At 44.0% G+C, this 16,297-nt stretch overlaps 2 protein-coding genes across 5 annotated transcripts in view; one reads left to right on the top strand and one right to left on the bottom strand.

Moving 5' to 3' along the window:
- Nucleotides 1-4,945, top strand: part of SLC30A9 (solute carrier family 30 member 9) — a 40,488-nt gene extending 35,543 nt beyond the window's left edge. The window contains exons 19-20 of one of the 3 annotated variants that reach the window (XR_008308123.1): nucleotides 19-89; nucleotides 4,789-4,945. The gene's annotated coding sequence lies outside the window, so the exon portion shown is untranslated. Of the gene's footprint in view, nucleotides 1-18 lie in introns of all 3 variants that reach the window. The other 2 variants (XR_008308122.1, XR_008308121.1) reach the window with 2 other exon arrangements.
- Nucleotides 4,946-7,646: 2,701 nt separating this feature from the next.
- The window catches only part of BEND4 (BEN domain containing 4), a 46,509-nt gene continuing 37,858 nt past the window's right edge, over nucleotides 7,647-16,297 (bottom strand). Inside the window, exon 5 of one of the 2 annotated variants that reach the window (XM_053253699.1) lies at nucleotides 7,647-15,512. In XM_053253699.1, coding sequence (XP_053109674.1) covers nucleotides 15,295-15,512 — 218 coding nt within the window. In that variant the 3' untranslated portion in view covers nucleotides 7,647-15,294. The remainder of the gene's footprint in view (nucleotides 15,513-16,297) is intronic. The other variant, XM_053253700.1, reaches the window with a different exon arrangement.

The following is a 16,297-nucleotide window of genomic DNA, read 5'->3' as shown; positions in this document are numbered from 1 at the left end:
CCTTCTACTGAATTCCAGCCAGGGTTATCAAAACCAAATTTTAGGACATGTATTTGGCTAAAACATAGTCTCATCTAATGTGTTAAAAGGTAAGTAAGCACTTTAGAAATAAAATGGTGCATTTGCAGGGCTTGTAATGTGAAATTGAATCCAAGCTGGATGTCAAGCACATCTCCTTTCGCAGAAGGCCCTCTCACTTGCCAGGGGTACTTGTTGGTGCTGGATCAAGGAATCCACCTTGCCTCTAACCTTTGCATGGGATTGAACAATGTCTTGCACAATCTTGCTTAGTTGAATATGGGATACTATCACAGCAGCCGTTGCTGACCTACCTATGGTGCTGCTTTTGGTGTTAGTTTTGGTTTCAAGCATCTAGCTAGTTATGAGCTGCCTCTTGCTTCATACAATAACCAGTTCTTGGACTCTTGGTGTTTCTCTCCGGTGTGCAGTGCAAGAGGCAGGCAACTGAATGAGGGTTGAGGCATTGTGCCTCACCATGAGGGGTGGAGGCAGAGGTCTTGTATGCTGAATCTCCCCCTCTGCTTTCCACATCCAGGGACAGATCTGGATTGTGATCCATTGCATTCATAAGGAATGGGTTCTGCACCTGCACAGTGACCTCACAGGTTTATTAGCTCCTTGTGACGCCCACTCTGCCCTGCACGTGCTCTGTGCTTCTGTTGAAATGGGCAGTTGGTGCCATTTTCTCAGTTTCTATTTGACTGTCAAAGCGTCAATACCTCGTTGCTGGCTCCTCGGTTCAAATTGATCCTAAGAAAGAGAAAATGATATTACTCCTACTGACATAGATGGCAAGAAATTCCTAAAGGGCATAAACAATCTATATCCGCCAATAAGAAAACCCTTATCGCTGGTTTGTCGCTGGTTTTGTCTACCCTTACAGAGAGCCCTTTTGAGCCTTTGGGTGAAGCCACCTTGAAGATGCTCACCCTAAAGACAGCATTCCTGATAGCAATCACTATAACGAGGCGAATGAGCTCACAGCTCTGTGGACAGATGTACCTTATACATAGTTTTATCGGCATCAGGTGGCTATGAGGTTAGATCCACAGTTTTGCCCTAAGGTTGTGTTATTTTCATTTAAACCAAGATGTAACATTAACTACTTTATGCTGGCCTTGGGCCGAAATAAACAAATACATATACAACATTAACTACTTTCCCCCAGTATCATGAGATGCCACTGGAGAGGTTGCTTCATTCTCTGGATGTCAAGCATTCTCTTCTGTATTATCTGAAGGGAACCAAGAGTATTAGAAGAACAAAGCACCTTTTTGTGGCCTATAAGGGCAGAGCAAAGGGACAGCTAATATCACGCCAATGACTGTCTCATTGGTTAGTGGAATTAATAGTGCAGGTGTATAAGCAGCAGGGCATGGTCTGCCGCCCACCATAACCAGAGCGTATGCATCATCAGCTGCACATCTGACCAGGATTTGAATAGTGAATATCTGCATCAGCAACATGGTCTTTGCTGCAGCTGTTCATTAAACACTACTGGGCATCTGGGCTGCCGGCCGGCTGGCCCACCCACCACCGCTGCTCTTTCCTCCCCTGCCCCCCAGCACACTCAGATTTCTGGCTGGCTGGCCCGCTTCCCCCCTGACCCTGCGGTTTCTGGGTGGCCAGCCAGCCGGCCCGCTTCTTTTCCGCCCCATCCCCCATGCTTTCTGGCTGGCGGGCTGGTCAGAAAGTTGGCCTGCCACCTCCTGCCCACCACTCCCAGTAGCGGCCGCAAACTGGGCCATCCCGGCCTGCTGCCTTCTCCCAGTGGCCAGGCCAGCCCGCTGCTGCCTCCTGCTCCTGCTGGGGTGCCCCCCACCAGCTGGGTCGTTGTCCTGAGATCTGCTGAGCAGGCAGGTTTTGGGAGGAGTATCTTAAAGAGGTTGTTGCAATATGCTTTTGGGTCTATTGTGCCCACCACCTTGATTGGAAGTTGGCTGATCACCCATTCCTTATGAATGCAATGGATCACGATCAAGATAAACAGGTTGCTTACCTGTAACTGATCTGGTAGTGATCTGTTGTATTCATAAGATCTTTTTGAACCTCCCTGCAACAGTAGTTTAAAAAAAAAGGTGGGGGGAAAGACCACAGAAATGTCACTGCATGATTGTCAGGATATGGCAGTTTCTGCAAGAAACTGAGGAAATGGTGCCCAAACTGCTGATTTCAACGAAGCACCTGCAGGGCAGAGTGGGTGTCACAAGGAGCTAGTAAATCTATCTGTGAGTTCACTGTGCAGGCGCAGAACCCATTCCATGCTGTTTAACTTCTACATGAAAGCGCTGGGAGAGGTCATCCAGGGACTTGGACTGAGTCAGCAATATGCAAATGACACTCAGCACTATCCTTGTCACCTGATCCTAGGGAGGCAGTGGATGTCCTGAATTCGGGGCTGGAGGCTGTGATTGGTTGGATGTGGGCTAATAAAGACACTGAATCCAGACAAGACAGAGGTAATGTTGGTCAGTAGGAGAGCCAATTGGGATGAGGAGATTCTACCGGTTCTGGATGGGGTTGCACTCCCCTTAAAGGAGCAAGTACACAGCTTGGGAGTATTGTTGGGTGCCTTTGTATGGCTTCGGCTACTGCACCAGCTGTGTCCTTTTCTTGAGAAGGCAGATCTGGCCACAGTTAACCATGCCTTAGTCACATCACGGCTGGATTACTGTAACATGCTCTACATGGGGTTGCCTTTGAAGAGTATTTGGAAACTGCAGCTAGTGCAAAAAGCAGCAGCTAGGGTTTTATCTGGAGCTTCCTACTAGGATCACATCACTCCCATTTTGAAAGGGCTGCACTGGTTACCAGTTTGTTTCTGGGTCCAATTCAAGGTGATGGTTTTGACCCTTAACAATGTGAGCCCTGAATATCTGAGGGACCGCCTGCTCCCAAGGGTTGCTGCCCATTTGACAAGATAATCTAAGGGGGCTCTGCTCTGGGTGCTGCCAGTGAGGGAGGCTCGGCTGTTGTGCACACAGGACAGAACCTTCTCTGTTGCTGCCCCCAGACTCTGGAATGCTCTCCTGATGGCTATTCGCTCCTCGGTCTCCATCAGTTTTTAGAAAGCATTTGAAATCTTGGCTTTTTACCTAGGCTTTTATATGATTGTCTCTACTGCTGCTGCTTTGTACTTTGTATGGTTATCTTATGCTTGGATTTTAAAACTTTGGTCAAATCTGTTTTTATAGTCTTGTTTTAATTTTTGTGTTAACTGTGTTGGGATTGTTTTAATGAAAAGCAGAATATAAATTTAAAAATAAATAAATAAATAAATTCCTTATGAATACAACAGATCACTACCAGATCATCAGTTATGGGTAAGCAACCTGTTTATCCTCATGCTCCCCTCAAAAAAGCCCACCTGTTAAATTTTGTAGACTTTTTAAAACTAAGCTTCTATAAAGAACAAAGCCAACTGAAATGGCTAAATCACACATGCGGCATACTTAACATTGTGGGTTCCTCCCATCTATTTAGCTTTCTTAGGAACAGTGTACGTATGCTTTTGTCTTGTGTTTCTTTCCCCTTCAGAGTCATTACAGCCTTGATTGTTCTGCAGTCGATTGTGGTCAATGATGCTCTGTAACATCCTCGCAGCCTTTTCTGTATTTTCTTAGAAAATTAAGCATGTAGTACTTCTTTCAGCAGACTTTGGTAGTATTGATACATGGCCAGGATACTGAAAACTAGGTGTTCTGTTCCATGATTTGTGTGTGTCTGTGTCAATTCAAAAGTGTGCAGACCCTGTGTCATGTGACAACCCACCTTCAAAACAATTTGTGATATGCTATGTGGGGGATAGTACTTGACTGGCAATGCAAAAGGCTAAAATCCATTAGGGAAAAATCCAAAAAGCCTATGAACACACAAGCCCTTGATATGTAAAACACTCTTGGATCTAAAGTAGTGTTCTGGATTTCAGTCACTATTTCCCCCTCCCAACCATCACCAGAGACCTTGGTTAAAGTCAGCAATTAAACCTTGCTCTCATCTATCTTCAGTAAATTGACTATGTGTTCTGTGGCAAGCTCAAGTAATTGAATGAATCAGTTGTACACAAAACAGTTACAAGCAACTTCTCTGCAGGGTGGATACTGAATAGGGGAAGCCTCTGGTGCAGACCTGTTCAAACAACTTGTGACCTAGATGAATACAGCATATACACCATGGATAGTGGCCTAGCAGGTGCTCAACAGCCCTTTGGAGGCCCACCATACATGGCTAGATGCATTTGGCTTGGTGGATCACTAGTATTTCAGGCATGTGCTAGTGTGTGCAGGGATCTTGAGTGTCCTCAAGATTGTGGTCATTGTACAAGAGCTGATATAAGCAGGTGAGTTATGAGCAAGGAAGCCCCTGCATAAAGTGTCACCTGCCATGTGCTTGACTTGGGAAAATTAGTTCTCTCCTTCTCCAGATTAAACTGCACATTATTAGAGCATGCTTAGCACTTGGTTTTCTTCTAGTTTGGAAATGCTAAACATGCACTTGGGGAATATGTAACTTGATCCTCAGCCCCTCCATCTGTAATATGGGGATAATGAGAGCGATCTCTCTTGCCAGGCTGTTGTAAGCCTTATCAAGATATGAGACACACTGAACTATTGAGATATATAAATGTGAATTATAACTAATGGAAGCTTATTCAGACAAAGTAAATGATCAACTTAGATATTTAAATTTTTCTTTCAACTTCCATGTGGCTGCTAGAATTCTTTAAATGGTGAGGCTTTAACCATTGTTCATTTTTGATTTTTTCAGTTTGCTATTGAAGGTCACTGCATCTGTTTAATTTCTGAAAAGGTCAGCCTGATGACTCCATTCTGGAAGCTGTTCTTGGACTTTACAATCTTAGCAAATACTAGCTTAATGTTGAGACTTTGGGATTAATTCAGAATAAAGGTCGCTTTGTAATGGTTCCATGCCTGCTGTTCTTCCCATGTAGTGTATAGGTATGCAATATTGGGTAGTAATATAGCTGGTACACAGTTGGAATGGATTGGCATACGTTCTAGCTACAACGCATGGCATCCATAAATTTGGGCTTTTGTAAGTAATGTGTGCTAATCTGAAGATGGATCTCTCTCCTTCACTGCAATCTCATTCTCCCAGCAAGTAATTTGCATCCTGCTTCTCTGTAGCTTCCAGCACAGGATGGCACCAGCCTGTAATAAGCCTGAATTACAAGAACCCAAGAACAAATTGTCCTCATCAATGAAGGATTCTATGTGCATTCTCTTCTGATCCCATGAATCACACTAGTACTGCGAGGTTCAGAAAACACACAAAATCAGTCTTACGCAGCTCTTTGTGCTAGTATCACAGCCCCTGAAGATTGTCCAGCCTCTGAGTACAAGAATGCTTTCTACTGCGCCATTAGTAATGAAATCTAATTATTTTTAGTGTCAATGATTTTGTAACCAATTGAAGACTTCCACTTACCAAAAGCACAGATCCTGTCTGTAATTTAAATGTGAGGCAGCCTAAATAAAACAAAACACAAAACATTGCAAATGGAAAACTCAGTCATATTTAAGTTAAGGCATGATCATGCTGCCCTTAACTGGTCCAGGTCCACCTGGTAGGCAAGGTGAGGCAAACTGCCTCAAACAGATTTGGGGGTGAAGTGGGCAGCAAATTAATCTTAACCACCATGCAAGTGTCATTTGGGTTTTCTGCCATGGGCATGAAAATGTAATATGATCTTTGTCAGAAGGCAAACTGCTTCTGGTGGTGCAGTACAGGTGCTATGACCAATATCCCAAATACTTACATATACTGTTTTTCAACAAAAGTTCCCAAAGATACAGGTATAAATAAAATGTTTCCCTGTCCCCCAAAGGGTTCACAATCTAATAAAGAAATATAAGATAGACACCAGCAACAGCCACTGGAGGAGTGCTGTGCTGGAGGTGGATAGGGCCATTTGCTGTTCTCCTAATAAAGAGAATTGCCACTTTGAAAAGGTGCCTCTCTGCTGTTAGCAGGGGACTAAAGTTTTCAAGTGATTACCATGTGACTTGAGGTTATCCAAACTCACCTGTAATGTTCTGCCATTCTGTTTGACCCCCTTGAGTTTAGACACATGCTTAATGCATTCCTCATGCTGGGCATCAAAAGCACATTCATGATTAAATGACCAAAAAACCTGGCACATTTTAAGAGCATTTGCTGAGGCTGTTTTTTGTACTGGGGCATTGCAAGGTTGGAATGGAACCAGAGACAAGATTTTAAAATCCCCCCCCCACCCCCGAAGCTCAGCTCATGAAGTAAAGAAATCTTAAATGAAGCTGAATAATGGTAACAAAAAGCATAGTAAGTAAAAATATGTGTGTGTGTGTGTGTGTGTGCGCGTGCTACAATAGATCATCCTAAATTATTTTTTAAAAGGTTTTGTAAATTGTGGACGATGCAAGTCATTTAATGGTACTAGAGAAAGACATGCTGTTCTGGTAGCTCTAGGCCTTAATACTCACATCAGTTTCAGAGGATGAATACAACTGAAAAAAGGCCGGGCGGGTGCGCGGCTGGGGGAGTCAGTCATGGGACTTGCCTCTGGGGGGCCCCCAAAGGCAGTGGGCCCCCAGACAACTGTCTCCCCTTGCCCTATTGTAGTTACGCCCTTGCTTTGTACTTCATAAGTGGAGTGCTAGTAACTCCTAACAAATGTCACATGCACTCTTGATATACAGGAGCAATTATGGCATCTGCCTGCTTAAAGAGTGCCCTCAATTCAAGAGGTGTGTATGTGGGGGTGGTGGAGGAATATTGTAAAGCTGACTCAGCTTCCTGGTTGGATGAAGCATGGTAGTTTTTGCCTCTTAGCATGAGGAAAGATGAGCTGGCCTGACACTACTTTTGTGCTGTGGGATTTGTTGCAGCATGAGCCCTTCCTGGCTCACTCTTGGTAAAGGAAGAAATGCTGAGTCATGTGGAAGGAGTCTAAAATGTAGCTCCTCCTCATGTCAGTGTCATCTTTTTCAGGAGGTGAAATTATACTATCCACTCCCAGCCCAGTACCTCCACTGACTGTCGCTGGTGTCTATCTTATGTTTCTTTTAGATTGTGCCCTTTGGGGTCAGGGATCCATCTTATTTATTTATTATGTCTCTGTGTAAACCGCCCTGAGCCATTTTTGGAAGGGCGGTATAGACGTCGAATAAATAAATACATAAAAATAAACAATATACTGCTGCATGAAGGTGGCACGGTGTGACTGTCACCAGTGGCCTGAGGCTTCTGACATACATTTTGTGGTGCAGAAAGGAGCTGCTCCTGGCTGAGAAGCTATTGTAACTACTAATTTCAACTCTGAAGGACCAAGAGTGCCTCAACACATATATATAGTCCAAGAAGTGAGCACAGCTCTTGAGTCTGGATTGGTTCTACTGAAATAATGATGCACTAGACTGTCTTCAAACTGGGATTGTTGTGATGGCTGGGCAAAAGTGCTACATCTAAATTTTGACTACATCAAAAGTGCTACATCCTAAGCATGTTCCAGCTGCTGACAGTTTGCTTTTAAGGAGGTGATTTGTCCACTCAATTATGGGCTATCAAAGGAGATGACAAGACATATCTCTACATAACATTTCTTCACATACACATCAAGAACAAGGCAGAGGCTAACTTTTTTTTATTGTGCATTGTTATGCAACAGAACAATGGATTTGGAGGTATGTAATAATAAAACCCAATATTTAAATAAGAGAACACCTGGAATAGTAAACTCTAGTAACAAATGTATCTTTATAATCAAAAAATATCACTGTTTTAAAAAACTGTCTAAACTTTTGTGTGTTCTTTAAAAGAAATGTGTCCTGATGTCACATAGAAAACAATTCACATATCCTCTAGAAATTCTCACCAAAACATACTAGCCTATATTACACTATTCACTTTGTACAGAATTGGATATTTGTCTATCCCTATCTTTTATTGACTCTACACAGGACAAATTGTTAATAGAGTTAACTACGCTATAACAATAAAAATATTAGGAGTAATGAATTCTTGGTCACAGTATCTCCACAAATATCTTGTCATAGAAAATAGAGCAAAGGCATGTTGGCACTGGTGTGCGTGCAGTAGTGATACACAAACTTTGTAAAGGTAGCTACGGACATGAGAGGAAGATCCAACGGTCAGAGAGGATAAGGCAAAGATACCCTTTCCCTGAAGGGTATTGGAACTGATTATGGAGTAGCACAACCCACTTCATCTTTACCTGCTGTTGATAGAGTACCACATAAGCCAAATGTTCTGAGGGAGCAGAGATTTGGTTTGGGTCGATGGATTAGAGGTAATTTGAGTTTAAGAAAATGAATCCATAAGGTACTTTTATTGTGAGGTTCTACTGAAAGGGTCCAAGTAGGATGTGGCACCTAAAACAGGAGGCAAATCTTAGCCTCAATGAGGTAATCTTATCACGGATTCTACCTATATTTAGACACTGAATACAAACCATGGCTCAGTACCATAAGATACTGCCGTCCTTTGTGGCCCCCTTTCGCAGTCTAAAGGGGACTACCTTTGAAGCCTAGTGGTGAGGCAGTAAAACTGTCCCTGAACTGTACCATTTCAGACAGTAGGCATGGTACTGTGTGACTATCTGCTCTCCCAAAGTAGAAATCTCCACCTATAGAGAAAAAATACTAGATGACAGAGAAAAGAGCTGTAGCTGAACCTTCTGTGCAAGAGAACACTATTGTATGTGCATAGAAAATTCCCAAGAGGAAGTATTCCTTCTGTAATGGTATGGTCCACCAACAGTATTACTGTCTCATCTGCCATTTGTATGAATGGTGCCTAAACTGACAGTTGTAAACAGCCCTTCTCCTAGTCTCTGTTTCCAAGCAGGAAGTGTTGGCTAATGATGAAAAGGTAGACGTTAGTAAGGAGGTTATTTTTTTGAGAATTAATCATTTTAGTGGACTTGTTTGTAAGGCTGCATTAAGAGCAAAAGTAATCCCATTAATATACTACTTTAATATCTGGCAACAGTCAGTGAAGGATCAAAAACGTCGTCACTCTTACTTCCAGGCCTGCAGGACTACGGTCCCATCTTAAGGCCTTACCATTCTACAGGGAATGAGAACTTGTTCCTTCGTCAAGATAACGAGCCAGGAAAGATGTTGCACAAGGTTGGTTTGTTCTGATCTTGGCCTCAACTCATGAACCTCGTGATATGGGGCAATGAGCTTATTTTGCAATGAAGGGTTTTTGAATTACTTTCCCAGCAGCACTCCCACAAAAATAACAATAATAGCAGCTGCTGTTTGACCTGGGAGGAAAACTGACATTGGTGCCAATCCAGATAGCAGCAACTCTTCTCCTGTAACTCTTATTTTTAAAAAACAGATAAACACAATTACACTTTTAGCATCATTTGTAGTTTGGCCCCAAGGCTCCCTTCCATGGTTACCGTAATGTGGTGGGAGCCTCTGCAATATGCACTCCTCCCACAGCACTACGGCAACATCTCACGGCGTTGGCCATGCAGAACCCAAGGTGTAGTGCCATACCCTGCAATGGCCCCATTTGCTAGAAGCAGGGGAGCTCACAACAGAAGGAGCATCACCATGTGGTCTAATTCTTGTCATAGCTAGAGTGGTGGTGGTGGCACATGCTGCCATGGTAATAGCAGAGGTGGTCATTAGAGCGGCTTCTTCTTTTACCGGTGCAGTGTGGGAACAGTGATTTGGTCTATCGATGGGTACTTATCTTGATGGCTAGAGCCTACCTTCCCGGTTCAGAGGCAGTGTGCCTCTGCCTACCAGTTGCAGGGTAGCAACAGTAGGAGAACGGGCATACCTTCATCTCCTGCTGTAAGCTTCTCAGAGGCATCTGTGGGAAACAAGATGCTGGACAAAAGAGGCCTTGGGCCTGAGCCAGCAAGACTCTCATGTTCTGGCCTCACCTGTGTCAAAGAGAAATCACATGAATCTGGTAAAAAATATCACTTAAGAGGAATCCTCTGGATCAGGGGTTCTCAAACTTGGGTCCCCAGATGTTGATGGACTTCAACTCCCATAATCCCCAGCCCTCATGATCTTTGGTTAGGGATTATGGGAGTTGATGTCAAATAACATCTGGGGACCCAAGGTTGAGAATCCTTGCTCTGCATGATGTGAATGAATTGGTTTCTTATGTAAGTATTCCCTGCTGAAAAGGGACAATCCTGTTATGGGAAGGAACAATTTCTTTGGCCTGATGCAGGTGGCTCTTTTCTAGATATTACCATGAGCCTACAACATTTGGAAGCAATCTCCACACCATACTGTGTAACTTATAAGTGCAGTCAAGATAGAAATCTGAGTATAACCTTCACATTCATCTATAGCCTTGGCAAAACCCAAATGGTATTGCTTTAATGAGGTCTGTTTATGTGAATTTAGTGTGCATAAAGCAGTTGGTTTTTTTACTTGTCTTTGTACACAAACATTTGATTTTGACACAGCTTATACAAAAATACACTATAGTGAGATTATATTGTGGACAACTGTGGACTCATGCATTCTATCTGACAAATTTTACGAAGTAGATCCGCAAGTGTCACGACAGGAAACATACACCAGCAAGGCCTGCACCGCCTTAGCAATGTGATAGCTGATGGTGTGTATCAAGTACAACACTGAACAGCTAGACTAGAAATGCTGCAGTTTTGGAAGGGTGGCTGTATTCATCTTCTCAATGGGCCGCCTTGTGCCAATGACAATGTCTTGCTGATAATAACCATTTCAGAACAGATGGCATTGGTCAACTCAGATTATACTATTAAAATGTTGAGATGGTGTTTGTTTAAAGTATAATAATAAATAAAAGGTGTGATCCAGCTAGAGTGAAACTTATTTAAGCCTTATAGCTTTAAATGGGAATGGGTTGTTCAACATGTGCTTATCTTCCTCATTGGCAGCAAGGGGACTTAGCTCTTAAGCCTTTTGCCCTTCATGGTTGATGAAGGCTGCTAGGGAGGGATTGGGACCAGGGCTGGCGTGGGTGGTGAATGCCTCTCTAAAGCAGGGAGTGGTGTCCCCTCATCTGAAGGAGGCAGTCATTAGGCCCCTCCTTAAAAGCCCTCATTGGATGCAGATGACTTGACCAACTTTTGACCAGTTTCTAATCTCCCCTTTTGGGGCAAGCTGTTAGAATGTGGTGGCGTCTCAGCTCTGATTACTTAGATCCTTTTTAGCCTGGCTTCCAGCCTGGATACAGGATGGAAACTGCCTTGGTGGATGACCTACACCGGGAGATAGACAGAGGGAGTGTGACTCTGTTGAGTCTCCTGGACCTCTCAGTGGCATTTGATACCATCGACCATGGTATCCTTCTAGGTTATCTCTCCAGGCTGGGACTTGTAGGCACCATTATACAGTGGCTCTGCTCCTTCCTCGAGGGTCGTACTCAGAAGGTGGTGCTGGGGGATGCCTGCTCCAGCCCTTGGCCTTAGGGGTGCCATCACAGGAATCTATTCTATCCCCTATGCTGTTTAACATCTACATGAAACCTCTGGGAGAGGTCATCAGTGGGTGTGGGCTGCGGTGCCATCAATATGCTGATGCCACTCAGCTCTACCACTCTTAATGCAATGTGCTCTATGTGGGGCTTCCCTTGAAGATGGTTCAGCCATTTCAGCTCTTCCAGAACGCTGCTGCAAGGATGCTTGTGGGTGCAAGTAGCTTCATGAGTGACACACCCATCCTGCGGCATCCTGCATCTGGGTTAGATTCAAGGTGTTGGTTTTGACCTACATAGCTTGGGGCTGGGGTACCTGTTAGACTACATTTGCCCGTATGAACCTGCCAGGGTCCTCTGCTTGGCATCTCAGGCCCTGCTCATGGCCCCACTATTAACAGAGATCTGGATGGCGAGGACTAGAGACAGGGCCTTTTCAGTTGTAGCCCCTCAGCTTTGGAATGCTCTCCTTGATGAGCTTTGCCATGCTCCCCCCCTCAGTGTTTTTTTTTTAAAAATTAAAAACATATTTTAAAAGACAATTTTTAATGTTTTATCTGCTGCTTCTATCTGGTAGGGTTTTTTTTTAGCTTCTTAGTTTTTAGCTTTGACTTTTTTAAAAAAATTGTAATTTTAAATATGGTTTTAGCCTGGGCTTTTAACTACTTTAGTTCTATTGACCTTTTACTTTACATTGTATCTATTTTATTAATGTTGTGAGCCACCCGAGCAGTAGGATCCTGGAGGGATAGGGTATAAGTATAATTAATAGCTATGCCCTGTTCTCTACACTGGAAAAAATATGACTGAAGAGAGATTATATTTAAACAGGCATGACATGTGTCTGAAAAGAATGGTTTCCTGCCATGGCCTGTGTAAAGAACGGTTTGCTTTATTTGTCCCTACCTGTGGTGAGCCTATGCTTCTGCAGGATGCCCATGGGCAGGGTAACTTGTGTGGGCTTTCCAGCCCACATCCTATGCTAGCATTACAATGAACAGATACTGGGTGGGCTAGAAGTAGGCCAAGTGGTCCCAGGAGGTAGGCACAATTCTGACTCCCGTCCTGCAGAGCCCTTACACTGTTGGGGGGGGGTCTCATTGGAACAACTCTCAGGGCCAGCCCCAGCACATGGCACCCTTGTTGGGTAGCTGCCAGGGCTCAGGTGCCTCAGGCATATTGCTGCCTGAGGTGAAGGGCACTATAAGGCTGCCCGGTCCCACATCTGCAGGCAGATGCTCAGCAGCAGGCATGGCACAAGGACTCCACTCCCAAGCCGTGTAATGGCAGCAGGGGCGTTTCTATCTTGCAAGGGCGGTACAGAAATTGAATTAATAATAATAATAATAAATAATAAATAAAATTAATTGTTGGGGGCACGGAAGAGGAGAAAAGTGTGCCCCAGGGGGTGAAAAGGACAAATGAACAGCATACCCCGAGGTGAAGAGGGGGGTGACAGCTGGCCGGGGGCACCGCTGTCACTTATCATAAATCCCAGGGAGGACTGTGTCTAGTTAGCAACTGGTGGGAACTGGCTGCATGTGCCCCTCTCCCCTTATTTTGAACTTGCATCTTCCCCACCCCCTGCCCTGACACCCACTGCCAAGCTAAAGGGAGGGAGAGAACTAAAGGACACCCAGCTGAGGGCCCCCTCAAATCCTGAGCAGGCTTTGTCCACTCTTTTGCCTCTTCAATAGTGGCAGTGGGTTGTGTTTCTAATTCATTTTTAGTTTTACCGTCACCTGCCCTGAGCCCTCAAGACAGGCTGGGGATACATAAAACAGTGCAACATGTCTGCCCAAAAGGAAATTGGTATTTCCAGAACAACTGATGTAGACAGACTAGGCCTGTACCTGGTGTGGCAAAAGAGGAAGCACTTCAAAAAGGTCTCAAAGTAAGCAGGGGAAAATGTTACCACTTTCCCACAAATACTTCTAGAAATATTATCACACTTTATGTTTGTTTTTAAATAGTAACAAACAGTCCATTAAATAACAGCTTAATGTAGATTGCACTTCTAATTGTTCTAATTTAATATTACATTTCAGTATGTCAGCTGAACCTCCAGCTACAGGGTCCAAATGGCGCTAACTGAATGGGTTTAGATACCTGGCCAGTTCAGATTATACTTCATCTGCTATACAGATGACCATGTACCATGAGCACACATCCCCTCCCACTATACCTTTCCTTAATTGTGAGGGTGGGTAACAGCTTCTCTGAACCTTTCCATGCAATTAGGGAAGAGCGCCCTAGGTTGATGGGAGGGAGAGAGGATGTGCATGCTCACAGCATATAAATGACCTTACTGTATGTGCTGAGGCTGGCAAACAAAGTTTTGACTGAACGGGCCCCTTAATCTCCTCCATTAACAACTGGGAGAGAGTTGCTGAGGAGAAGGAGGGAAAGGTTTTTCCGGCACTTCTGTTGTTGATGTCCACTGCAGACAGAAGGCAATGAGGGAGCCCTTCGCTTGGGTTTTGGTCCATGGGACTGTGTCAGCAGGGGAAAGCAGTGTTTCCTGGTCCTTGCTTAATTCAACACTCGGCCTGTTAAAATTAGTTCTCACGGTACATATTGCTGGATTTCTGAGCAATAGGAGCAGTGCATTTCTGAAACCAGAATTGTGCATAATACCAAAAGGTGCGACACCAAAAAAAAGAAGAAGAAGAAGATGGGGGGGAGGGAGAGTGCGCTTGTGAAGTAACAACTTATCTACTGGAACAGTGTCTGACAGAGCACGCAAGGAAACTAGGGCAGTTGAAGCACTGCCCGCACTGCTGCATGTGTGAACACTGTTGATGGTCTTGTGGAACAGGGCAGTTCCACTCTGTCGACATTGCATAAACGCAGTTTTGTGCAACACAGCACCCATTATTTCCAATGAGTTCATGCCATTGCACAGTGCAGCAAAACTGTCTGGTACTGCAACATTGCTGATGTTGTTTACACAGATATAGTAGCATGGGCGATGCTTCAGGGGCGCTCATTTCCTTGCTTGGTCCGTTAGCCAGTTTTTTTATTTGTTAGATTTGAGAAAGCAGCAGAAACTAGCTCTAGTCTTTTAAATGACAACCCCCTCAGCAGTATTAACTAAACAAGAGGGGGAGTGAGAAAAGTGTCAACTCTCTTCCCAATTTTGATACTTTTTAATGGCGTGTTACCACTTTCCTAGTTGATCATAAGGGACACCTTTTTTTGTTTTATCCTAAAATTGTACATGAATGACTATGAAGTGAAATGTTTTGTGCAGAAGACGGCGGGGTGCAGGGGAGAGTGTGGTTTCGGCCACTGTTTTGAACATATATAAAATATGTTAATGTGTTAGTTTTCATTGCAAAGCTTGGGCCTAGCTCTTACAAACAGCAGATGAGAAGATAAACCTGAGTCTGGGCTATACCACTTGAGACTGCAGGTGATGCTTGTATGACTTAATGCTCTTCTGTACAAAAACACTGAAACCTAGCAGAAGGGCTCTATCCTGGTTGGTTCTCTGACATGCCCATTTCCTAGGGGGAGGGATTTATTTTATTTTATTTTTTGGTATGGAAGACCATTCAGTCATGTGAGCCCCGCCCCTGAATCCTGAAGCCATACAGCCCAAATACAGGTTTAACCATCTTTTCAGATGTTTGTAAGAACAAGGTCTAAGCCACTGGCAGTTTAGACACTATGGAATTTCACAAAGAGGCCTTGGATGAAACAGGACTTTGAACATGCTTTGGATCCTTAAGTAACATCAAAAACAGTACATTGAACACACAGTCTCTTTTACTGCCTCAAACACTTGCATGGATTCCCTCCTCTCTGCCATCAGTCTCCAGATCCATCGTGGACACCCCTGTTGAAGAGGTCATCTTGTGAACTGTGCTGCTCAATCCCTTCATAATACGAGTTGCCGTTATGGAGGAACGTCCCCACTGCACGCCCTTGCCGCGCATGTCCTACGGCATCACTGAACACCTTGTTTATCTGTTCTTCAGATGGCATCCACCAGTCGGGGTTGGAAGTGCAGTGCATCCTAATGAATTCTGTGAGAAAACAGGGAATTAGCAAACGTCCCTCACAAACTAGGCACAGTCATTAGTTCTTGCTAGTTGGGCAGAGGCATGTAGATAATGCACAGAGTATTACTATGCCCCTTTATTGGTACAGTACACATCCTTGTGCTATGAAGGCCAGCCCTAAAATTTGTAAGAGAGACTCACTTTAAACAAATGCAATATGCGTCTTGTGCAAATTCAGGAAATTTAATGAGTTTCTGAAATAGTTTGGTATTTTGGGCTGGCAATTGTGGTACTGAAGGGGGGAAAAAGTGATGCGATGGATGGAATGTTAAGGAACAACAACAGGCGTGAGGACTGGAGTACAAAAAAAGTGTGGAAATCTGTGCACTGGAGACAAATTGTTTACTGACCAGGGCAGTGTGTACTCTATGCTCTAAATTAAGACAAAAGCAGCACCCTGACAATCCAAATCCTCCACCTGAAAGTAGAGCTTTGCCACCTGCCTTAGTTATACAGACAACACATTGACATAACTTCTTGTATTCTGCACCACTAATCCAGCCATTCTTCCTGTTTCCCATAATTTATCCTGGTTTTCCTAGCCATATGAAGATGCCCCTCTATATGACAAGCAAGGTCAGAGTTTTGAAGGGCCACCTGCAAAGCAATGACTGAAGGCCACTCTCAACAATGGAAAAGACTGTTTGAGTTTTCAGCAAATACAGAACTTCAAGCATCTCTCTGCAGTCACTGAGGGCTGGGAGCTGCCTATAAACACAAATGCGAACATTCTCAGGAAGCTAAACTCT

The sequence above is a fragment of the Hemicordylus capensis genome, chromosome 5 (genome assembly GCF_027244095.1).
Source record: "Hemicordylus capensis ecotype Gifberg chromosome 5, rHemCap1.1.pri, whole genome shotgun sequence".
Classification (NCBI taxonomy): Eukaryota; Metazoa; Chordata; class Lepidosauria; order Squamata; family Cordylidae; genus Hemicordylus; species Hemicordylus capensis.
The sequence above is the reverse complement of the archived record's forward strand: the minus strand, read 5'-3'. Positions and strand labels throughout refer to the sequence as shown.